Below are 25,052 nucleotides of genomic sequence, written 5' to 3'. Positions count from 1 at the left end.
GCTCCTCCAGCAGACAGCCTTGACACAAGGATCCCCTGGGCCCAGTCAAAGTTTTCTTGGAACAGAGCTGCAGTTGAGGGCCCTTTCTACCCAAACCTCCTCCTTCCAGACCTGCAGCACAGTCTGAAGCTTCCCCTGCCTTCTCTTCGTTGCCTCCTCCCTTTTTTTCCTTCATAGAGGCTCCTTCCGTAAACGTCTTGCACATCTACTCCTGTCTTGGCACCTGCTTTCCGGCACACTCAAACTAACACAGTAGTTTGAATATTTTCTGACGTTGTGAAAACCCTGAAAGTCATCTTATTTGTTGTTTGCTGTGTGACATTGGGCTAGACCTCCTCCTCTATAAAGAAAACAAAAATCTCAATTCCCTCATTTACACAGTGGGCATAACAGAAACTTCCTCATGTGATATTTGGTGAAGGATTTAAAAAGTCAGTGTATATGAAGGAGTCTAAGCACACAGTAGGAACTTAATAGATCCAGAATTGAGCTAAAGAATTGAAGAGGCCTAATCTATTATTAAATACCTGCTATGCCCCGTGACACTGCCAGCAATTACTGCAATCCTGTAAGTAAAATGTGTTGTTCCCTGGCCTCAAGGAACTTAGAATTATATTGGAAAAATAAAAGGTTTGGAGAATACTATGGATGGAGGTGACAGCTAGCACTTAGAGCCTAGCTTTCTGTGTACCCAGCACTGCTCCAGGCGCTCTCCGTAAACTAATTCATTAGTTCTCACAACAAGCCTATGGTATAGAAACTATTACTACTGCCATTTTGCAGATGAGAAAAGAGATACAGAGATGTTAGCTTGCCAAAGGTTACACAGCTGCTCGTTGGCAGGGTCTGACTCCATGCTCTGAATTCTACAGGGGTAGCCCCTGAATGTTGCCCCTGGTAAAACCACATGGGATGACCACCCTTTCTTGTGTTTAACCTGGACTTCTACCTGCAGGCATTCCCAAGTGACTGACGGGGTGCTGATGAGTGCTCCAACCTGCAGGCGTCACATGCAAGTCACTTTGGGAGGACAGGAGGGGCAGAGCTTCTCTTGAATGAGCCTCTACACAGAGCAGCAGCTGCTTACTCTCTGCAGCAGGGGAGGCCATTCAAGGAAAAGAAAGAAGTGCCAAGGGGGCAAAAGCAGGGTCATCTGGGACCCTGGCAGGGCCTTTCCCAACAGAGGTGATGGGGAGTTTCCGAGGCCTGTTGTTTAAAGGCAATGAAGACTGGTGTGGATGTCTCAGCAGCACGCTGGCTGCATCTGCTCAATGGAAACATTTTGCTTCCTCCAAAGGTGGAGCTTCAAACTGGAGACAGAGTGGAATTCCAGAACAGTCACCACCCAATTCCATTATTTGTAGTGAGACTTTATTAAAGAAACAGTGACCCCAAAAATCGAAGACTCAGAGACTCCTCCTCTAAAACAGGCAGTGGGCTATACCCAGAACAGAGGGGTCAACTTGTGAGTCTTCTGGTGTCCAAAATCCAGGCACCCTCTAGGCCTCAGAGAGTTGTAAACAGCACCAGGGTTCGAGATATGTTGTACAGGATGAATAGATCTCTTCTGTCCAAAGACTGCTTGCAAGGTATTACCATAGCTGAATCAAGACACTAAGGTGGTTCAGCCAGTTGCGATCTTCAAAAGCCATGACAGAAATAGGGAATTACCACTTTCCACATTTTTAAAAAGACATTTAGAAAAAAAAAAAAGTTCATAGTAAGGACGAATCCTTTTACCACATGATCTTTTTCTACTGGTAGCAGATGATTAAGAAAAATTCATGCAAAACTAATTAGGTAGGAGGCAGAAACAGTGAAATTACTCACAGGCAATAGAAAACAGCTTTGCCTCCCAACCAGTTCAAATCTTCCCGGGAATTCTCCTCCTCGATGCTCCAAAGTGCTTTCCCATCAATCATATAACTGAGCAGCATGTGAGTCTACTGCTCCACGGAGATCCCCAGGTCCACGCCAGGCACCCCTTTAGGATCCACTGCTAAACCCAGCACAGTGAATGGAATCCCTGCCAGCGTCTCAGCTGCTGGCTGACATGAAGGCTCTATTGAAGGTGAGGGGGCTGCCAGTTTTCTGCAACTGGTTAATTACAGCAGCCTCTGAGCAACAGAGGGAAGACACTTTGTTTCCGCCCTTCTCATTCCCAAGCTCTTCTCCTCTTATCCAGCCAGGTGCTGCCCAAGGATGCTCTACATAGAGACTGTGATGGTTTCAGCAAGCCTGGAAGCCAGTCCCGACTTTGCCTGGCCTGCAGACCTCAGTGAAGCGCCCTAACTTCTCGGGGCCTGACTTTAGCCAGTTTACACTGTCTTACGCAACAGCATTTACACGGAGAGACTTTAGATTCCAGAGCTTGGCTCCAGTAATCCCCCCAAATTAAAAGGCTCTACACTGTGCCTAACCAACATGCCCACAGCACAAATTCACACTGCACTAGTAACCTGCTTTTACTCTTTCCTTATCACTAACTTAGGCTCATACCAAAAGTTTCCTCAGTTGTTTGTACCTGAATACGTTGAGATTATTTTGCAATCGAGCTTTCCTTCAGAAAACTGTGATTTCAGCTAATGCTGCCAAATCTCAGGTTTCATTCTGAATTGAAGGGCTTTGAAGCACTTCCTTTTGCAGTAAAGTTGTTTATCTTCAAAAACATGTTTTAGCAGTAGTTTTGGGTTACTGAACCCTAAAACTCAACGATGAGCCAGAACCCTAAGGTTCTGGACTCGGCCCTGGGACTTTCTTATTGTGTGACTTTAGACTGGCTTCTAAAGTCATCTATGAAATGAAAAGAAGAGGATTTATTTCAGGACAGAATCAATTTGAGAGGACCTAGACGAGAATGTACCGGGCTTCTTTTTCTGCAAGACTAGTACCTTTTGTGTGTGTGTGTGTGTGTGTGTGTGTGTGTGTGTGTGTGTGTGTGATGTCTCACACACACAAAAAAACTTGGAGGTTGAATTCCAGATAGTCCCAAATTTAGGCTTAAGGAAACTGCCTACTTACAAATCTGTGTAACACCATAAAACATAATTTCATTACGGTTAATGAATGGCTTTGGGTTTAACCTTTTTCAGGCTCCTAGAAAACAAGAAAACCACTTCATTCGCAATTGCAAATCAAAGACTGAGAACACACCTAGACGTTGATAAGGGCATTACCACCAGACCTGCTCAAAACAGCTGCAGAAGTGATAGGACTCCTTATCTGTGGGTATGTCTGACAATCTGGAATGAAGTTCAATAAAGGTGATTTATAGGTCAGTAATTGTGGACGGAAGCCAAGGCCAGCTCTCCTCCCTCCCACATACCCCTAACCCACATACACATAGTGTTCATTAGTGACAAGAGGGAGACAAGGTCCTGATCAGTCTAGGCAGGCAACTGCAATAACCAAGGAGTACTCTCATTCTCTGATATAAAGAAAAGATTTTCTATTCAGGTGAGACATTGGTGCTTAAGATTCAATTCAGAAGCTACCTCTGTGCAGAATGCAATTACATACACGGCCTTGAATAAGTCATTTTTTTGTGCCTCAGTTTCATCATCTATGAAATGGGACTAGAGGGGTTGAGAGGAAGAGACAGTACTATGTGACAACCTACTATATTATTCTATACCTACTGAAATGGAAAAGCAAGAGGAAGAAGAGATGCCTATGCTTTTCAAGGACTCGGAAAGTGTTTTGCTTAGGTCTATAAAATGTATATAGAAAACATTGGGCTACTTCTCTAGGACTGTGTTGTAATTAGAAGGGGTTCATAATGTATCTTCGAACAAAAAAAATGGAGCTTTCTGATGGTATCAGTTTGATAACCGTAAACAGTTCACAGTAAGGTAAGGAGGTACATTTTGGCGGAAGCCAACATTGCATTTGATGTATTCTTAACTCAGCTAACAAGCAGGCTTTCAAGCCATGTTATCTGCCCCCGCATCTTGACCTAATTTAACAAGTTGCTATGGGAGCCCAGTGAAGGTTGATGCAATTTTCTTATCTTTGGAGGAAGAATGTAGCTGTGCAAGAGAATGTGAAAATTCAGTTTTTAACTGATTTCCACACTTACAGTGCAGTAAGAAAGACATCCTATCAAGAAGTAAAATGTATTCCTTTGGAGGTGATATGGACAAAGACCCAGACTTCTGGTGCAACGGCAGGAAGATGGATGCTCTTCCCAGCTTGGAGAATCTAAGCATGCACCCTTTAGTTCAGACCAAGTAATAGTGACATAGAGCTATGTGTACCCCTACTGTGTGGCCAAACATATTCTGGAGCAATCAAATTTTAAGGGAACATACAGAAAAGCTGAGCAGAACCTGAGCAAGTAAGTGTAACTTTTACAAGCAATAAAATGTATTGCCAACAAGTGTATACAATGATTTCTGCTTACCATAGTACTTTTGCAAATTTCAGCTCATCTTAACATGTCTGCATAAAGCTAGACACCCATTTATAGGCACTCTAGTGACTGCCTCAGGTGGTGGACGAGGCTATATGGGCACATTTCATCTGCTTCCCTGTTCCCTAGGATGCATCTTAAATGAGGCTGGCAGGGGCACCATGAAGGTATGAGATCACCCTCATAGGATGAGTTTGCAGTACAGGCAGGAGGTGTTCATCAGGTATCAATTAAAGGAAAAAAATAAACACTAAAATGTGGGTTGCTCCTCACATACCTAACAAATCCCAACTTTCATTCAGACCACAATAATAGGAGAATCCAGTTCAAGTCTAAGGATATTTAAAATATCTTGAATTCAAGGAGACAGTGAGCCCTCATATTCGCTTTTCTGCACTCAATATACGCTCAGACATTTGCTGAAATAATTGAATTGTTATAATTGAGGGTTTTTCCCTCTATGTCTAGCACAATGTTCAGCATTCATTTATTTAATTAGTTGATTTAATTCAATTACATTTTCACAGATTTCCTGCCACCGAGACAAGAATGAACACTTCTACTTCACTAAAAGTAGAAAACGGTAACAAGGTAAATTTGCCTAAAACCACACAGTGTGTTAGAGTTGAGAGGAAACACAGAGGACTTCTGTTTTCTGGACTATTATTCTCCCCACCACATGAGATATTATAAAAAGTGAAATTGCAATTGTCAAGGAGAAAGAATTAAATGGTAAGATGCTTCAAAAATGTTTTTTCATTAAAATGATTACTTCAGTCTTTGAGACTTTTAAGTGATAATCACCACCCCTTTTCTTCTACTCACTAAATGTTTTACTCCCTTATCCCATGTCTGAAGAAAGAGAGAAAGGGAGAGAGAGAGAGAGAAGAAGGAAAGAAAGGGAGGGAGGGAGGGAGGGAGGGAGGAAGGAAGGAAGGAAGGAAGGAAGGAAGGAAGGAAGGAAGGAAGGAAGGAAGGAAGGAAGGAAAGAAAGAAAAGGAGGGAGGGAGGGAGGAAAGGAAGGAAGAAGGGAGGGAGGGAGGGAGGCAAGGAAGGACGGAGGGAGGGAGGGAGGGAAGGAAGGAAGGAAGGAAGGAAGGAAGGAAGGAAGGAAGGAAGGAAGGGCAGAGGAGAGGGTGGGTAGGCAACTATCAATCTATCCAGACATAACTCAGACCTAGAGCATAGTTTCCCCTGCACCACAAAAACAGAAGCAAGCACTGGCAGTTAGAGATAAAGTCTACCTCGCAAGGCCACAAAGTCATTTTAGAGCTACCTCTGCCTTTCCTTTCTCTTCCCAATTAAGCAGCACGTCTCCCTTCCTTTATCGCTATATTCAACTGCAGTCTAGTTCTTTAACCCCTAACAGGTATAACTGCATGAGCTGGCACTCTTGTACATCCTGAGAGTGACTTAATATACTTTTCCTCACCCTGGATGTTTCTAATGGAAATGAATATACTTCCTAATAATCTTCTTCCAGAGATGGGAAAGGACTCCCTTGAAAAGCAGTAAGTTCCTACATGCTAGCCATGTTCAAGCAAAGACCACCGGGGTATTGTAGAAAGAATAAAGTAAGGGCCTTTGAGTTCCATTCCTGGCCTTGACCTTGTTGCTACCCCAACCTGTAGACATAATTCCTGAGCACTGCTCATGCAATGAACTGCACTAGGAGCTATGTGGAATGCAGCATAAGAGAGACACTCCTGCTCTCTGAAGGGGGAGTAAGTTTTCAAGCATTTGAGTTGTTTTCAAAGGTCACTGGTTTTCTTCTTAAAAGACCTAAGGCTTTCCTGAATGCACAAATGAGGATTCAGCATACTCTAAAGATGAGATAGATACCTCAAGAGAAACACAGATCTTGCTGTTTGTCATCATCCACACAAAGGGTCCCTACATGAAAATGCATCCAGAGTGGAGAGAATTATAAGAGAATAAAGGCCTAGACCACATCTGAGTAATCAAAGCTACTTTAAAATAAGCTCTACTCACAATACACTTTCTAATTTTTAGAAAACACTACAATCTTACAGAGAGATCTGATGATTAACACATTAATACTCCTTGGCTATTTCTCAGCTATACTCTCCACATGTTTTTCTGGTTAAGTAGCAAGATGTGCTACAACCCATTTGAAGAAAGAATTGTTTTGCTCTACCACCAGAGTCTCAATCAAAGCTCAAGCTCTCAACCTACATCTTCCTTTCTCTATGGCCTTTCTTCACTCATCACTATCATAACTATAGCTTTCGCTCCTGGAAGAAAACTGATGATAAAGTCGAGTGAGAGAAGGGGTCTTCTCTATAGGCCAGGATGGATCTGGACAGGGCGTAGTGTCACTGAGGACACTGCTCCCACATTTGAACAGCTGGCCTAAGGAGAACGGTGCTGCAGAAGAGTCCAGTGTGGAGGCCATTCAGTTGTGCCTTTGAGAGATGCTACTGCTGATTTTGTATTCAGAAAGACCTCCCAAGAGCAGACCAGGGAAAAATCCCCTGATGCCAGGCCACTAGACAGAGTTTCCAGGAACACCAAATCATCACAGTTCCCTTCCCCCAGACATGGAAAAACACCAAAATATAAGTTTCCTACCATTCTTGGAAATGATCCCTTTGAAGAGAATGATACTATTTGCTTCCAAAAATCAATGGCTATTCACAAGCAGAGTGGCTGGAGAGACTACAGAATTCTTAGAGAGACTTCTCCCCGCTGGCCTACAAAAGGGAGTCCGTCGTCGTCTCTGGTCAGAGGTGCACAGTGCCTTCCAGGAAGGAACCCACCCACAGAAATGTGCAGATGGAGTTGGCCTAAGCAGCGGGAGGGCGCCTACCTGTGTAGCCAGCTAGGGCAGCAGCAGGAATGACAGGCTTGTCCTTGTTGAGGTCAGCACGGTCCCGCACATAGTCCTTGAAGGTGCCCTTGGGCTTGTGGTTGGGCAGGGCAGCCGGATAGTCCTCTGAGTCGAAGCTGTCATAGGAGGGAACACGCTGCAGGCTGTTGAAAGATGACTGGCTGCTCCAGGACTGGGTGAGGCGATCACAACTATCGTAGCTCTCTATGCTTTCAAAAGAGTCCTGGCCCCCGAGTTTACCTGGAGGTAAAGGAGGAGGTAGAAAGAGGACAGGGGAGGAGGGAGTGGGAAAAAAAAAACTGTAAAAACCCTCTTATGGAGGACAGATTGCTAATCAGATCTGCAGGAGGGACAGAAGAAGGGAGAGGCGAGTGGGAATGGAAGCTTCAGGGGTCATGGGTTTACTCTGGGGAAAGGGGCTGCACCAGGCCACCATCTGAGGGTCCACGGCCACTCTGCTGCCTGGTTTGAGAATTCCAAGTACAGAGAGTCAGAGTCAAACGCTGCTCACATCTGTCAGAGTAATGTTTGGGTCCTCAAGAGTTCTAAAGCCAGAAATCTAGAAGCTGAGGATCACACACGTTATGATACGATTTCTGGCTGATGTTGTAGGCCCAATGAATAAATGAAGAAATCGGAGCAATGTCAGGCTGAATTCCACACTCCAACTCAAGCCAATGAGATGATTTCAAAAGGCCCAGTTTGGAAAGTATTTTGGTCATAAGAAAAAAGAATCCCATTAGACTAAGAGCAGATTAGCCTTTTTTGACCTTGGAACTAAAGTGCTATTTTCTTAGCATTTTTCCCAAATACTATTTTAACATAAAATACATGAACTGACCCTATGCCTTTTCAAATAGAGTAAGATGGTATAAGATGCTTTTCCCAAGAGATTTTAAAATATCACACACACTATCACTCTTCTAAACAGAAAACCATATTCTTTATCCTCTCCAAGTAAAATTATGTATTGAAATTTAAACTTCATTGGAAAAGTATAGGCAATACTTAAAAGGTTTATTAAAGAGTTAAGGTCCACAGCAGTGTCAGAAATCCTTTACTGTGTGAGTTGCTTAAGGCATTCTTAACTGACCACAAGATCATGCAAGTTCATTAATTTCCCAAACCAGGTTATAAACAGCTGCTATGATTGCACAATAGCTCCTGGAGAAATTTCCATTGGTAAAAATGCCACTAAAAAGGAGGCTAGCAAAAAAAAAAAAAAAAAAAAAAAAAAATGTTTTGGAGGAAAACAAATGCATCTAAGAGCTAAAAAGGCTCACAGGAATGGTTTTTATATGCAACTTTCAGATACTTTTCAAGTAACCTAAGTTAAATCATGGGAGACTAGATGGTCACCTCAATTCAGCACAGGCCAAAAAAGGCAAAGGGATGTGACAAATATTTACATAGAAATATCCGTAAATCAACTCTTAACTGTTCAGGGATGATTGATCTATAAATTTCAAATCCCAGAACAAGGCTGACTCGTACAATTTCATATTAGTGTGCTCCCAGTGTATTTTCTTCTCCATGACAGTGCAGATTGCTTAAAACAATCAAAATCAAACATGAACAGATGCCCAAACCTAAATTAAATATATAGGAAAATATGTTGCTCCCAACATTGTTTAAAGATCTGGATAGAACGCATTTGGTTGAGTGTGTACTTTTTATAAAATCCACTGCTGTAGGTTTTCTCTACTTCCTGACCCCTCCAGAACTGCTTTCAACAGAAAGCTGGTGTCATCCATTTCATCTCATTCCTTCCTCCACTCATCCATTCACAGGAGGGTTATCTCTGGAAAGTAAACTGAAGGGCTTCATGCAGTTATCAGCCTGGCCCACCCAGTCCACTATCAAAAGGGCACCTCTTCATTCTTATTAAAAATGAATATATATTTCTTCATAATTCTTTCCCATGTACCCAGCAGAAAGTCATCTTTTTCACCTTTTTAGAAATAATCTAATTTTCTCTTCAAGAAATTTACACTAAATGATTCAACGAAACAGCCTACAACCAGAATGTCAAAGCCTTGTTTTAGCAGAACAGGAAATTTTGTGGCATCTCATAAAAAGGTATTTGTTCATACCAGCTACTGATCTTCATGGCCATTTATTTTCTCTTTGAGACAAACATACCAAAAGCCTAAGAAGGAGAATTTATATTTTCATCAACACCCCACCAAGTTGATAGTATTTATGCTAAAGTCTCTCCGAAATGATTCCATTTCTATCAGCCAATTTTATACTTGGAGTAAAAGGAGATCACAATTTTCACAAGCAAGATAGTAGAGTTTCCAAGGACTCCCAATAAGCAAGGGGGGCTAAACCAAGTCAGAACCAGTCTCTGGCAACCCCCCAAACATGAGGCAAATGCAACCCTGTTGAGAGTTGTGGTTTATAGCAGTAGGCAGCTTTCATTTTAGCTCAATTTCACAACCCTGGTGCTGGGAACCTTCATTTACGGGTATTTTCTCCAAAAATGGGTAGAATCCAACTGGATTAGATACTCCGTTATGCTGCGGTGCTCATGCAGGAAAACCTGTGTTCTCTAAACTGTCCACCAGCCAGACTTTCTGAGAAGGGCCTCAGCAAACTCCTTCCAAAGCTATCTGACTCCACCGAACAGACCTCAGAGCACTCAATACAGAAGATGGGACAGCACCCAGCCACCCACTGAGCAGACTCGTACAAAGACAGTCCTTAGGGCCCACATAAGTGGGGCATAGAAGCACTCTGTATGCTGTAATGCAGCCTGTGAATACTGTACTATGATTAGTATAAATAACAATCGGCTAACAGTAATGCTTTCGGTCTAGACCAATCACAGCATCTCAGATTCAATTGGCCCTTTGCATAGGCCCTGTTTGCAGCACTTCTAACACGCAGAAAACAGCCCTGCACAAAATGGTCTTCCCCTCAAGTTTTTGTGGCCTGAACTTGGAGGGAGGGAAGAAGAGTGGAGCCAGAAAGAAATACCTCATGTCTCTTTGTAAGGGTCACTTTTGGTCCATAGTCATTAGTTTGGGGTTGGAGGGGTGGCGGGGACCAAAACCAAGAACGAAGGAAAGGAGAGGGAGAAGAGACGATTACACAAATGCAAAGCCAGATGCAATTTCAAAACAATGTGACAGGAGAGCTACCCAAAGTTACAACATGGCCGAGCCCAAACCCACAGGCTTGGCCTCACTGTGTAGATGTACAGAAAATCCGACAAGGAAGAAACTCGTTTTAATGCTGTGACCCCCCCATAAAAAAGAAACACATATACACAGACTTGTGTGTATGTATTTAAATAGACACACACCCAAAAATAAAAAGAGCCAGAAAGGGGAAGGCCGACTGGTCCCACCCATCCCCTTCGGTCTGAAGCACAAACACCCTGGGGCCTTAAGAAGGAAGATTAGGGGTTCTGATTTTGCAGGGACTTTCCCTCTGCAGGGCTTGCTGGTGATCCCTAGGCCTGCTGGGAGGAAGTGTGAGCCTGAATACTCAAAGAAGATGACAATGTGCAGGACCCACGATTCTTCAAAGTAAAGGTGCCATTGGGCTCTCCTCCAAGAGCCTCACAATAGGTGCCACATATGGTCAGTCACTGAGCAGAAATCACTCATAGGCCAGCCCCAGCCTGCCATCCGACCCAAGCCCCACCTGTCAGCTTTCTCCCGTTCCTCTTCCCGTTTATAATTCTTTCCCAGTTACCCACCAGAAAAGTCCTCTTTTTCACCTTTTTAGAAATCATCTAGCTCTTGCTAAATAGACAAACCCTTTCTTACAATAGACTGCATTTTTCTCAGAAACAAAACAATTTGGACACTTTACTAGGTAGGTTGTATCTCTGAGCGTTTATGTCCTGTTTCTAAAGATTGGGTGCATTTTACCTTTTTTGCTCTATGTCAGCCAGCTCTATTTTGAAACACTTTCTTCACTGACAGTGAACATTTTATCATTATTATAATAGTCATGTTAACAAAACTACCTTCTTTTGGAAACCCCTGGCCACCTCCTTCCCTGGTCCTCTAGCTAAATACACACTTTCACCACACTGCTGATGACTGGTTCCAAACAAACCGTTGGTTAACCAGCTTGTATCTTCCCAAACCAAAAAAGTCACAGGAGGCTAAAGATCCCAGGCTGGCCAGCAGAGGCCATTCCAGGTACCAAGCCAGGATCTACAGTCAGATGCAGGAGTCCTCTGGGAGGAGCAACAGGACACATGCTAAGCTCAAGCATTTTCCAGGGTGGTCACTTGAACCATTTTTATTCGATTATGTCCTCCTCAAGGAAAATAGAGCATACCTTTCAAAGTGACCAAATTCAACCCGAGTTATTAATTGAGGGAAACATTTTGCCCAAGTAAGACATTTAATTTCTTAGATTGCCTGAGTCTGATTTCACTGTGGACCCCATGGCCTTTGTCATAATAATGGACTTGGCTAAAACACCACGATGGAAAGTTCTTAGTATCTGGACACTCTAAGATGGGAAGGCTGAAACTGAGGAATCTACATGTCTAATAAATGAGAAAAAAAAAATGGAACCTGAAAAAACTCACAGTCAGGTAATTCTTGTAAACACAAGAGCTTTTAGAAAAGAAATATGACCTACCACGACTGGCTCTCCCCATGCACATGTTGTCTGGGGTGACGACTTCTTGTTTGATAGCAAAGTAGTCGTTCTGCAAGGTGTCTGTCTGGAGAGGGTCCCGGAGAATGACCGAGGGGTAGTCGTTCTCATACTTGAGAGAGAGGAGCTCTTCCGAGCTGATGGGATGGAGCGTCTGATAGGACTCTGTGATAAAGCTGGGCTCTGAGAACTCGGATGGTGGAACACACTGGGCATGCTCGATACCATAGCCTGGAAACAAAGGGTTTGCAATTAAAGAGAGGAGAGATTTGTACCCAAAAAAAGCAGTTTTTCACCACCGACAGAGGCTGTATGACATGGAACAAGCTCCTTAGAGAATAAAGGGAAAATACTTTAAATCAGAAAGGCTTGGATTTTAACCTTGTCCACTACTAAATAGCTATGGCCCTTGACAAGATAGATTTCCTGACTTCACATTCTCATCTATAAAATGGGGGTGATTGCGATCTTTAAATGAGGATATAGGTAAAATGCCTACAACATTCCCCACACAATAAGCTCTTGACACAGGGTAGTTAACATCATTGTGTTACTAGAATAAAAATTGTAATCACGTAAAAAGATAAAATGAAAAAATAAAACCTGTTTAATACACCCTTTAAAAGCAGAGCCATCAGAGAAGATGGTCCTATAGCTCAGAGCTTACATTAGTGCAACAGGCGCACAGGCATTCTTTCCCTCAGGCTATCTCTTCAGTATGGCCAGTATCTTGCACGAAAAAGGAGAAGGCTGTATTTCCTCTAATAGAATTTGAAGCTGCATAGCACACTCTTAAAGAAGGATTTTAGAGGAAATGCTGTCATCTCCACTAGTAAAAAGGAAACAACAAAAGCCAAGATCAAATTCCTAACCCAACCCTCTTTTGGCCATCAGAGTGAACAGTACCAAATCAGAACAAAAGTTTCGGGGCTCCAGTTGCAGTCTCTCTGCATGACTTTCAGGTTAAAGGTATCAGAGAGGGATCTTAGTGTGTATGAACTTGGTAGGTTAATGAACCATGCATCTAGGTTGAAACTTTCTGCTTTGTGGAAAATAATACAATAAAGTAACAAAGAAGAGTCTACATCTAAGAAGATACTATTTTTGATAGAATTAGTATGAAGGAGCCTGAGATTGACGGAGATAGGGACCTTTTCCTAGTTTCCTATAAAGGAGTAGAAATGAACTTACTAATGAAGTAATCCGAGGTATAGCGGGATTCTGGATAGGTTGGGTTGACTCCATTAACTTGATATGGTTTCACATCCTCTGTAATGAACAGATAGGGAATGAACAACGAGGTCAATATTCAAGTCATGCTTGGCCTAAAAGGATCTTGGATGCAAAGACCACAATGATCTCAACCCCTTTTCTAAGAAATCTGCATACTCATTAACTGAGTTGGTATCTGAGTCTGTCCTGACTGTGACCTTGTCTAAACATGAGATCCAAAAAATATGACTAAAGTTATTATTTCAGTAGCGGCAAAATGGGATTTAGTATCTTGGAAAGAGAATCCATGAGTAATCTCTAAGGGCTGAGAAGGCATTCAGCATTCATTCTCAATGCATTCATACCGCATGTATGTCGACCACACTAGAGCCAAAGGCTTGAGTACATCACAGGTTCGCAGGATCAATCCCCAACCCCCAAACTGGTCGATTTCAAAACTTCTCAAAAATATATGGCAGTCTTTAGGCAGTAGATTTTACATTCTCCATTTCCTCTAACAGATGTCTGGTTTTTGTTTTGCATTTTTCCCATTGCCCTCAGGTTTCAAGTTCAGGCCCAGACAAGAAGCAGGACACTGGTAAGGTGACTCCATTTGGTGAAATGTGACTGGGCTTGTGTAAAGGGAGAGAAGAGCAACCCAACCAAGCTCCTGCCCAGATGCCAACTCCCCTAGGAAAAGGAGAAGAAGGGAGACGAAACGAAGTGCACCTGTGGACAGAAAGCTCTGCACGACACTGCAGTGAGCCTGGGATCCTCTAATTACCCTGGAACAAATGCCATGGCCTCCAATTCTTGTATGGAGTAGTCTGATTATATTTCACCATAAGAATCTGACATAAAGAGAGTATGGGTTTGGGTTTTTCCTCAGGTATTTGATAGCTTGTTAGGAGCAAAGTCTGCTGAGAAAACAAGTTTATGCCTGCACAGAAAAAACAGTTCCCAGTTGAGATAAAATGATTAAACTTTGCTTTAGCAGTTTATCAGATTGAAACATCCCCGTACCTTTGGCCTTCCACCCCACCCCAAACAGCTATGTTTTTTTGGTGCTGTGTTGCTTTAGTTTAATTACAGAACAAAAGCTGTAGTCTCAGCACAAACATCATGCTCATCTCGTCAAGTAACTGAACCTGAAGAGGGAGAATTCTTTCTGCCTCTCTCAACAGAATATTGGGTGGGATGATAGGGCTTTTGCTCTCAAACATACTAACTTATATCCTAATTCTCTTAAATTTTCTTACATTCTTCCTTTACCCTAAGTGAGGCCAAACCAGTCTTAGGGGTCAAAAGGCCCCTGTGAGTCCACATTATTATACAAAAAGCACAGGATGGGATGTTAAATTTTAAGTTAAATAAAAATATATTGAGGCTGGGCGTGGTGGCTCATGCCTATAATCCCAATGTTTTGGGAGGCCAAGGCGGGCAGATCACGAGGTCAAGAGATCAAGACCATCCTGGCCAACGTGGTGAAGCCCCAACTCTACTAAAAATACAAAACTTAGCTGGGTGTGGTGGCACACACCTGTAGTCCCAGCTACTGGGGAGGGTGAGGCAGGAGAATCACTTGAACCTGGGAGGCGCAGGTTGCAGTGAGCTGAGATCGCGCGACTGCACTCCAGCCTGGTGACAGAGCGAGACTCTGTCTCAAAAAATAAACAAATAAAATAAACATGTATTGAAAGTTGAAATAAAATGAAATTTAAGGAGATGAGTGATATTGAAGAAATTGCTAGCCTGAGCTTCATTTTACAGACAAAGACAATAATAGGACTTGTCCTTACTGTCTCACACAGTTATTTTGATAATCCAAAGAGAAAATGTATTTGAAAGCACTTTGGAAACAAGGAGACACGAAAGATATTAATTGTAACTACAATCAGAGACAGGCTTAGACAGCCCAAAACACCTGGCAGCTCCACTGTGATAAACGGAGGAAAACAGCCTCTTAGTAGAATATATTGGGTTCCACAGTCTGATGGAATCTGCTATTGTGTTTAGAAGTCAACAGTCAAATCAGATCTTTAGGATCCTGCCATATCATTTCCCTCTATAAACAGGCTGCTCATGTCAACACCTATGGGTGGGTGTCTGTGCACGGAGAACACGCCAGTGCTTTGGGGAAGCCTGTGCAACTGCCTGCCATCCTCGGTAAAAGCAGCCACAGAAAGACTCACCTAGTTCTTTCCTGTGTTCCTTTATGTCTTATTTTTCAACAGAAGGTGAGGAGAAGGAACAAAGATAACACTTTTGAGCACAGAGAAATCTAGTTTGGGTCTCTTTTGAGCACTGTAGAGTGGAATATATTCTTAAACAAAGGAAGGTATTATGTGGGGTAAAAGTGCTAATCCTGAGTTTTGCTCCCCTCCCCCAGCGTCTGTGCCAAGAGTTAGAGCTGGTGACCACAGGGAAAGGGTGGGCCTGGGTTAGAGAGGGCAATGGGCTTCTAGGCTTACAGTCAGCTGGAGGGCACTGCTGACTGCTGGTAACTGCAATTTATTTTAAGAAAAAATCAGAAAAATAAGCGCAAAAACACCCAAGTTTGCTGCCTGCTGCTGTTTCTATACTCAGCCAGGACTGTGGTACATGAGTCACTTGGTCCAAAAAGGTTGGAAGAGGCTGTTAGGGGAGGCCATGTCATTACAAGGTTGCAACACAGCGTCCTGATATAACCCCAGTTCCTGCTCCAGATGTAAAAGGTATGATGCACTACTGCAATTCCAATCCAGTTAGTGGGCAGAGAAATCTGCCTTATTAACATGCTCTCAGAAGCTAAGCTTTCCCGGGATGTGATCAGGTATTATGTGGCCATGCACCAAGGCAGTATGTATTAAGATTGCAGAAACACACACACACACACAAACTATTCTTGGGTTGGCTGTGGGCACTGCTTGTTCAAACAGGGCATGGGTTTGAGATAAGGACCTGGATTAGAATGTTGCAATCCAAGAAGCTTCAGAGGTACAATCTTGCAGAAGATTAATATCTGGACCCCCAATATGTAGAAGAAAAAGAAATTAACACTCATCTAAGAGTACCTGCTATACGCTGAGCAGTGTACCAGGCACATCCCCACATACGTCCTACAATAGGATGCCCACAAAGAAAGGCATCGATGTCGTACCATTGGGTGAGTCCCCTACCTACTGTCACAGCAACCCCACATAACCTCCACCTCTCCCTGTTTCCACATATTTACCTTTCTGCAGGATCTCTAGATGTTCCCATAAGATGTCCCCAACAAAGTCTGGGGCCAGCTCGAGAAAGCAGTCTTTACCCAGGGCACAGAGGGCTGCTCCGTTCATACAGAACTTCTGGAAGTCTACACCTTTCAGGCTGAATTCATTCACAGCCCACATCACCCAGTCCCGAACATGGGTTTCTGTCCACTGCCGGGGGTCTGAGGAAAGACATCAGATGAAGATCCAGCAGGTCAGGCTCTTAACTCCTATCCAAGCCTCAGAGAGGACACTGAAGGAACAGAACTTAGCTGAGAATGCTATCTTTACTCACCGAATGAGGAAGCACCAGCCTAGCCTGCACATCGAGTGCCTTCCATAGCCCTCCCCTCCACATTCAACATCTCCGCCTTCTCTATTTCACCAGCTAGGAGGTCACTACTGCCAGCCAAAAAGTACCACGTGAGTATTCTCTGCCCTTGCAGGCAAAGATTTCCATGAATCTCCTCTTTCACTGCCTTATTCCCATTGGACTTTTTTAAAGCCCTGAACAAGAGAACAAATGGCTTCTTTAATAGCAATAATAATAAGAGATTGCTCATGCCTCTCTCTGCTCTTAACTTATAATATACTTGAGACTATTATTCTCAATTATTTTTTATCTTAGCCAATTATAGTGGTAATAATTGTAGCAATTAGTAGTAGTAAGTCATTCAAATGGCACTTGGTAATAACATTATTAGGTGCCTGTATTATACCAGATACACTGCAAAGTCTGTACTTATGGTAAGCCGTGCCTTGAGTAGCACTGTAGTACTGATAACATGCAATCTTCATACATGACCTGAGGTTTAACCTGGCTGTACCCACCAATGACACTTAGAAGCTCAGATGACAGCAGGTGTACTGCCCAACGTCAGAGCTGCTCCAAGAGATCCAGAAGTGATTCTAGTGAGCAGGCAAGTTTGAGGACCACTGTCCTCACACCAAGATGGCAGGACAAGCCCAGGAGATGGGGCAGCCTCAGTGTGTGTGTCATGATGGCCCTAACAGATGGCAGCCATGGCCCATAGCTGCTGACTCCAATGTGGTTAGTGTAACGTCTGCCTCACACACTCCAGGTGAGAAAATGAGTCTTCCCAAAGGGTCTGACCCCAATCACTCTTTTTCCAACTACAAAATCATACCTTTGGGGATCCCCAGTCGTTGCTGTTCTTTAGTGAAACCACTGAAAGTAGCTTTTAATGCTTGAGACATCATTTCTTTGCTGCTCGGAGTTAATAGTGGGACATCTGCACACTCCATATCTGCAGGAAGAAAATTGCATATGAATAACAAAAATTACATAGGTAATGAACCACTCATAAAACATCACAAATGGACTGTAAGAAGGCAAGCTGAGAAACAACTGTGCTAGCATCCTCACCAGAGCACCACAGCAGGACATTTTTTCTTTTTTTTTTTTTTTGAGACGGAGTCTCGCTCTGTTGCCCAGGCTGGAGTGCAGTGGCATGACCTCAGCTCACTGCAACCTCTGCCTCCTGGGTCCAAGCCATTCTCCTGCCTCAGCCTCCCAAGTAATTGGGACTACAGGCATGTGCCACCATGCCCAGCTAGTTTTTGTATTTTTAGTAGAGACGGGATTTCACCATGTTGGCCAGTCTGGTCTCAAGCTCCTGACCTCAGGTGATCCACCTGTCTCAGCCTCCCAAAGTGCTGGAATTATAGGCATGAGCCACTGTGCTGGCATGAGCAGGCAAAATTTAAGGGGCTTTCCACATTGTGCTAGGCCTAAAGTGTCCTGCATCCCTGACAAACAAATGTGTTTACTCTTCCTGAACACCTCTACTAATTTATACACAGTCCCTGCTTGTCTTTCACATTTACCAAGAATATTAACGTTACTACATGGTTTAAGTTACCTATGAAAAGGAAATAATATTCATTCATTCATTCAAAAAATGGTTATCTAGCACTTGCTTTGTGCAAGGAGTCAAAGGAACAACAGTGAACAACACAGAAAGAGTCTCTACAGGAGCTAGCCATCTGATTTTTGCAGTAGATTCAGCCACTACAAACCTATTTATACAGTTAAGTGTTCAAATACAACGTCAATAAGGGCTTCAAAGAAGACGTACATGATGCAACGTTAATGTGCAACAGGAATTCCTGGATGTCTGAAGGAAACAGGAAAGGCCTCCCTTAGAAGACAGATATTTGACCTGAGATGCGAAGGATACATGAGAATTTAGGAAGAAGAGAATACTCCAGATCAGTGGTTCTCAAAGTGTAGTCCTCAGAGCAGTGACATCAGCATCAACTAAAAAAAGATCATTTTGTTTTAAGATCCCCTTACCCGTTCTGTAAAGAGTGGTTTAGGAGGTGAGTATGAATGGATAAGCAAGACATTTTAGAAAGTTACTACATCAGTCCTGGTGAGAGACGATGGTGGCTTTGACTACAAAAGTGGCAAGGCAGACAACATAAGTGAGCCAATTTGAAGTGCATACAGGATGAAAAATCTATAAAGCTTGGCTAGTGTCAGCAGTGAAGAAGAGTGAGCCATTACAGCCTGCAGATTTGCAAATGTATCATCATTTGCTATACCCACATGCACCTTAATCTCTGCTATGTCCATCCAGATCCTCCTGTATTTGTGGACCATGTTCACGGTGATGGTACATAAATAGAGCTGAACTTAAACATCTTCTGAATTCACCTCAGGCACAATTTCCCACAAAAAGTGAATAAGCAAAGACATGAGCTGAGAATCCCTACTAGCTTTCCTGTCACCTTTTGACAGTGATACACTTTACTGAAGTGATTTCTAGAAACCTGAATCTTCAGTGTATCCCATGAAACTGACTTATAAAGTGACTAAGTTCCAGGCAAGGCTACTACAGAAATTCTTCAACTGGCTGTTTCTAAACTTTGGTTGGTTAAAAAATATTCCCCGGACATAAAGAATATGTTATGGGCTGAATGAAATTAAAACATAGGATAAATCTCCGAAAAAAGGAGCAAACATATTGCCTCTGAATGTCGAACTAAGTAGAAATTACACTGCATAAAAGAAGGAAAGGAGGTACTTTCTCTCCTGTTTGCTTTTAGCGATGCTGTCAGGAAACCGCTAGAGTCCAGGCTGTGCCCTGGAAGAACAGAAGGGCTCCCTAGCTGCTCTTCCAGGCCTTGCCAATGATGAGGAATCTGAAGTTCCAGGGAGTGGTGAGTTTGGGTTGCCCTGGACATGCCCAAAAAAATCTAGTGGAAAAAATCAACATGTCTCCAGAAAGGTTGACAGAATGATGGAAAATCCCAGATTGTTAGGGGGAAGAAACTGGGGGAGGGGATAGAGTGTTGATTACATAACATCCAGCCCTTCAAACAATGGAGCAATCATCAAATGAGTCACTAAGAAACTCATGGCTGCTCCCTATCCATCCCCACTCTACACCTCCAAGAACAGCTCAGCGGCAGGTCCAGAAATGTCTTCCCTTAGCGTAGAAATCAGTTTTACTTTACAGAAAAGGGCTCTCTAGTTAACCAGGGAGTATCGCTTCTGAGAGAAGAAACAACTGTGGCAGCCTCAGCTCCCAGCACACGGCTAAACACACGAGTCAATCAACAAATGTTGAGTGAATTAAATTTTTCCAAATTTGAAACAACTTTCCTCCCTTCACCCCCATCCAACACGAATTCATGAACTTGAACTGTGTGGGTTTTGTTGTGTGTGTTTGTTCCCTCCATTAGATTTATGACTTGATGAAAAGGACCTTACTGATGGCGGAAATTGGCCAGGACAACACATGTGGAAAATACAGGTCAGGCCAAATGGACAAGCAGTGGTTCTGCTGCAACGGGAACTGACGTATGAGACTGACTAGGAGGCCCCCAGAATCTTCTCAACATGAAAGCTAGGACAGTGGGATGCCAGTGTGAGGTGACAGCCAAGGATGACAGCAGAAAGCCTGACAAAGAAGTTCCTTGATTCTGGCTCCCATAACTCCACATGCCCTGACAGTGTGGTCTGGACAGGACTGCTGAGCTGACAATTCTCCACGTAGGTTTCTGCTTCCTGTCAGGGGGCAGGCATTTCTGGGTTCTCGCTTGTTCTCTCCCAGGAAAGCAGCTAGAATTACTTTTGCCTTTCCACCTCAATGCCACCTCCACAAGCCCAGTCCACGTGCTGTTGGGGCCCCGTCAGAGGTGCCTGGCTCTGCCCCTCTGGCTGTGAGACTCAAGTGCTAGATCTCTGAAAAAAATGGCTCACATTCCAGCTGAGGGGAACCATCCCTGTCCACTTAGGACACCTGCATTTGGACTTGATCAGCTCCAGAGAAGACACAGCATTGTCCTTGGAGTCAAAGGATTTAGATATAAAAGTCAGAACTTTATCCTATAAAGTGTGGAACTGTAGTTAAAAAAAAAAAAAAAAGTCAAACTCCCCTCTATAAGTAAGTGAACAGTTGGCAAAGATTGTCTTTTTCAGTTGTGTGAGCATTGCACTTAAATGATGACTGATCATGTTCAAAAGTGTATATTAAATAGAAAATAAACCCATCATAGAAAATACTAATTCAAAAATTCCCTTTATGTTGTCTGCAGATTGTAGCAGTTCTGTTGATTATACTCATCAAAAACAATAATAACATCATTACACAGGTGGAAAATCTGACGTGACTTAGCCTAAGCAGATACCTCTTTACTCTTAAAATACTTTACTTCATTACCTATTATAATATTTTTACATTAGGTACAAAATATTTCTAATTTTAGAATCAGTGTCTGGAAGTTAATCAATACCTCCATAGACATTAACTGATTATATTTTGTGGAAAAATACTGAAATCTCCTTTGTGCTAATAATTATGATATCTTAAATTCAAATAACATATTTGTTTCAAAATGCTGAGAATCTGCCCTGGAGAAACACTATGCCAACACAGTGGAGATTCTAAACACACTGGAAAATGAGGACATAAATATACTGCAATTATGTTAGATTTCCTGCCCACTGATTATTCCTTGGGACCCCACATTTCAGTTAATATTTATAGGAGTTCCCCTAGACCTCTGAAAGGACAGTTGTGTAGAAGCTGGTGATTAAATAACCATTACAAGATTGCACAGTATTTAGACAGAAGTGAGCAGGTAGCTTTCCCTGAATCTGCAGAAGAATAAGCTAGTGGCATTTTGAATGTGGGGAAACATCTGCTCATTTTTCATTGTGGCCTAACCCTGAACCACCTCATAGATGTTTCAAGTGAAATGTAAAACAAGGGTTTCCATTCACTTACATGTAACTCAAAGTTAAGAGCTGTTCAGTTTCCAAGAACCCTTCCAGGGTGTTTCATGTGTCTTTTCATACCATTCTTTTCAGTTATTTGAAACTGAATGGCTCTTACCAACAATGGTACACAGAATCTAAACACTAGGTGGCTTTTGTTCCGCAAGAAGTTCAAGACATCTGGTCTTACTGACCTCACAAGTTTATTCTCTCACCATTCTCAATCAATGATCATGGGAAGACTGGAGCATCTGGGATCCTAGGGTTAGGAGATGAGGGATACAGCCAAGGACAAGAAATCCAAGGTACATGTCCCAGTTTTGCATGACCATTGAACTGGGCCCAACCCCATCAGATTATGATACCAGTCATGTGTGCTGGGTATGGTCACACTCAATAGCAGCATGAAAGAAATACCAAGAGTGAGTAATATGCCTTATACCTGAGAAATCCTTTACAGTTTGCCAGACTCTTCACATACACTACTCCAACATATCCTCTAAACATAAAACTGCTGAGGGGCCTGGAAAGGTATCACAAGGTCCCCATTTCACATATGAAGAAATCAAGGCCCTGAGAGATCAAGAGCTTGACCTAAAGTCACAAGGCCATGAGGGACTATCTAGAAGAGTGGCTAGAAGCCACTCTTCTAACTCTTAAAGTTCAGAGCCTTTCTCTCTATTCCACTGCAAACAGAAATGGATCAGATATCCAGGAAAACCAACATTTTCAGAGCTGAGAAAGAAACAAATGGGACTTTTCCTTTCTTACTTTAAAAGATTTTAGGAGTGATTAAAAACTTAAAACCATTCCAAGAAACCCAGGGTTTCATACAGCTAGCCCCGTAAGAACATAATTAACAGCCATTTACAGAATCAACTATAATCTTTTCCTTTCCTGGCACTCAGTCAAGTGAGGCTTCCTTCCATATGCAGCAAACGGGTTAAGTGACAACCTGGCTTCCTTCTCTGTTTATGTGCAACCCTGACTCAACCTAATGGGTAACTTTGCATATAACAGAAGTTTAATTTGTTCCATAGAGGCTTACTGAAATATATTTTTTAAAGTAAAAGTAAACCAAGAATAAACCTTCTGGTCCACATGGAGAGGATAAAAGAACAGTTCTCCAAATTGAAAGACAGGATTCTAAAGACAAAGAAAAAAGAGAGAGGGGGGCATGCACTGTTGACAACTTGTTGATCAAAATCTATGGGTTCTGATTTCACTTACACCATTAGTGTAGACACACTGGATAAGTCACTTACTCAATTCACTTTTAAAAGAGGTCTGTTCATAGGTGGTGTCTATATCCCTCATAGAGTTTTACATTTTTTATTTGGCAATTTTCAAACATACATAAAAGTAAAGAGAAACTCTACTCAACGTTTATCAATACTACCCGTTTTTATTTCATCTTCCACACATGCACACACATACACACACGCAGAAGAATTATACACCTAATCCCAGACAAGTCATTTCACCCACAAATATTTCATTGTCACAAGGATATTTTTTAGATAAAGGGAGATCATACAGTTAAAGTTCAATAAAAGGCAAATAAACTCAAGGAAAAAGAAAAAAAGGCTTCAAGTTACTTTCTCTCGTGCTTAAATCTAGGTCTATATTTCATGCATTGGCCCATTTCAACCCCAGAACTTCTTTCAAAGCAGCACTGTCATGATCTGGAAAGTGCCAGTGTTAGATCACAGAGAGATGATTTCAAATCAAGATGGCAAGCCAGTTCTATGGATTTCCACTTCCTACAAGCAGCAGGTTGCAGTGATATTTCATCTTAATGGTCAACATCCTCATGAACTTACAACTGTAACTAAAGTGTGCAAAAACTAAAATAAAAAGGCTGGGAGTTCTGGTCAGCACAAAAGGGCAGTGTGAAAGGTAAGACCATTGCCGAACTGCCAAGAACAAGTCCCAGTGTAGGAGATAAGGCACCTTTACCCCTTCAGACCAATACAAATAGAGAAATGGCTGCAGCCACACTGACGGATAGCTCTGCTTCTCAAGTTGATGACCCCTGGAAAGTGGTCACTGGTCTCCAAGAGGGCTCTCCTGATAAAGAAGCTAATGATCTCAGAATAATGTGCAAAGGAATCTCAAAGAAAGACAGTCTCTACTGCCCTCTCTCATTCATATAAATGCGGGGTGGAAGTAGAGTAGAAGGGAATGGTAAGCGATTCCTGTGAGAGGCACTAGAAACCAGGCAGGCAGGACTTCCAGCTCAGGGAGGTGCTATAATCCACAAAGTTTCTGGTTAAGGTTAATGCAAAGAAGGGAGACAAATGTCCCTCCTCAGCCCCTTGGCTATATTTTCATAAACCCAATGATGTGACAACACAATGGGGGAAATGCAGGACTCTTGGTTCCAGCAAGAGCAAAGCAATAAATGACTCAATGCCCATGCTGAGGCCACCCATCCCAACCAAACCGTCTATTATTGTGCCAAACAATAGTATACCATGGGACCTGGAACAGACTCATATGAGTTAGGAAACATACAACTGGGTTTCTGACCTTCTTTTAATACCTAACCCTTTCGAAGTCACCAGCCAATAAAAACCACTGCAAAGAAGGGAGAAGAAGCTGCATAGAAAATCCCCAATTCACCCTCCAGTGACCTGATTGACCAAAAATGCAAGCCAGTCTCAAGTTACAGTATCTCGGTTTGCTGCCAATGCACACAGCCGCTAGGGAAAGCACGCTCTTTGGGTACAACGTGCCAACTCTGAGGAGATGCCTCTCCGCAGAGGGAAGCTGCCCTAAGACAAAAGAGATGGTCTCCTGCAAGGCAGCTCCAAATTGCATGGAGAAGCTGGTTTCAGGTCCTGCAGCCAGGCCTGAGAAAGAAGCCTGTAGAGAGGGCTCAGCACACTGAACATCTGTAGGAAGTGACCTCAGACTTCTCCCTCTTCCCTTCATCCACCTCCTGCCCCATCCCCCAAAAGGAGTTTTAACACATTATTACCACTGAAGTCCTGAGGATTTGGTGACTCACCAGGCTCACACATGGTTCCAATGAGCCCTTGACCATTACATGGTAGGGAAGCAGGAAAAACAAATGAAAGCAGTTGTAATTCGGCAGCGCCGGAGTTCAGACCTGCCAGACAAAAGGGATTGCAGGCATGTTCCCAAATTCGTTCAGGCACCTGACATGCACAAGCTATTTTTAATCACTGGATTTATTTCTTTCCTACCTCCTCCACCATCCTCCACCTCAGCAAATGTTTCGAAGTCAGAGCAAAACCCAAATCAATTCCAGGTGTTCAGGGAAACCCAGAGAGGCTCTTCCGTTCCAGGATCCGAGCCAGAAAGCAGAACTGCCCCCTGGGTCCTGTAGCTAAATTATCTCGCTCTTCCCTTAGACTAGTTCAAATCTCCCACCCTAAACATTGGGCAAATGGCCTAAAATAGGAAATACATGAATGAATGTATCCTGCTGGAAAGGCTTCT

The 25,052-nt window shown here is 42.9% G+C and overlaps 1 protein-coding gene across 4 annotated transcripts in view; it reads right to left on the bottom strand.

Moving 5' to 3' along the window:
* The window catches only part of ETS1 (ETS proto-oncogene 1, transcription factor), a 63,285-nt gene that overhangs the window by 13,914 nt on the left and 24,319 nt on the right, over window positions 1–25,052 (bottom strand). Inside the window, exons 2-7 of one of the 4 annotated variants that reach the window (XM_030918415.1) lie at window positions 24,598–24,699; window positions 17,485–17,604; window positions 16,318–16,518; window positions 13,083–13,160; window positions 11,874–12,122; window positions 7,242–7,502 (exon numbers count right to left, since the gene is read on the bottom strand). In XM_030918415.1, coding sequence (XP_030774275.1) covers window positions 7,242–7,502; window positions 11,874–12,122; window positions 13,083–13,160; window positions 16,318–16,518; window positions 17,485–17,604; window positions 24,598–24,699 — 1,011 coding nt within the window. The remainder of the gene's footprint in view (window positions 1–7,241; window positions 7,503–11,873; window positions 12,123–13,082; window positions 13,161–16,317; window positions 16,519–17,484; window positions 17,605–24,597; window positions 24,700–25,052) is intronic. The other 3 variants (XM_010353028.2, XM_030918416.1, XM_030918417.1) reach the window with 3 other exon arrangements.

This window comes from Rhinopithecus roxellana, chromosome 15, assembly GCF_007565055.1.
Source record: "Rhinopithecus roxellana isolate Shanxi Qingling chromosome 15, ASM756505v1, whole genome shotgun sequence".
Taxonomy (NCBI): Eukaryota; Metazoa; Chordata; class Mammalia; order Primates; family Cercopithecidae; genus Rhinopithecus; species Rhinopithecus roxellana.
Note: the sequence above shows the minus strand (reverse complement) of the source record. Positions and strands in the feature narration are given on the sequence as shown.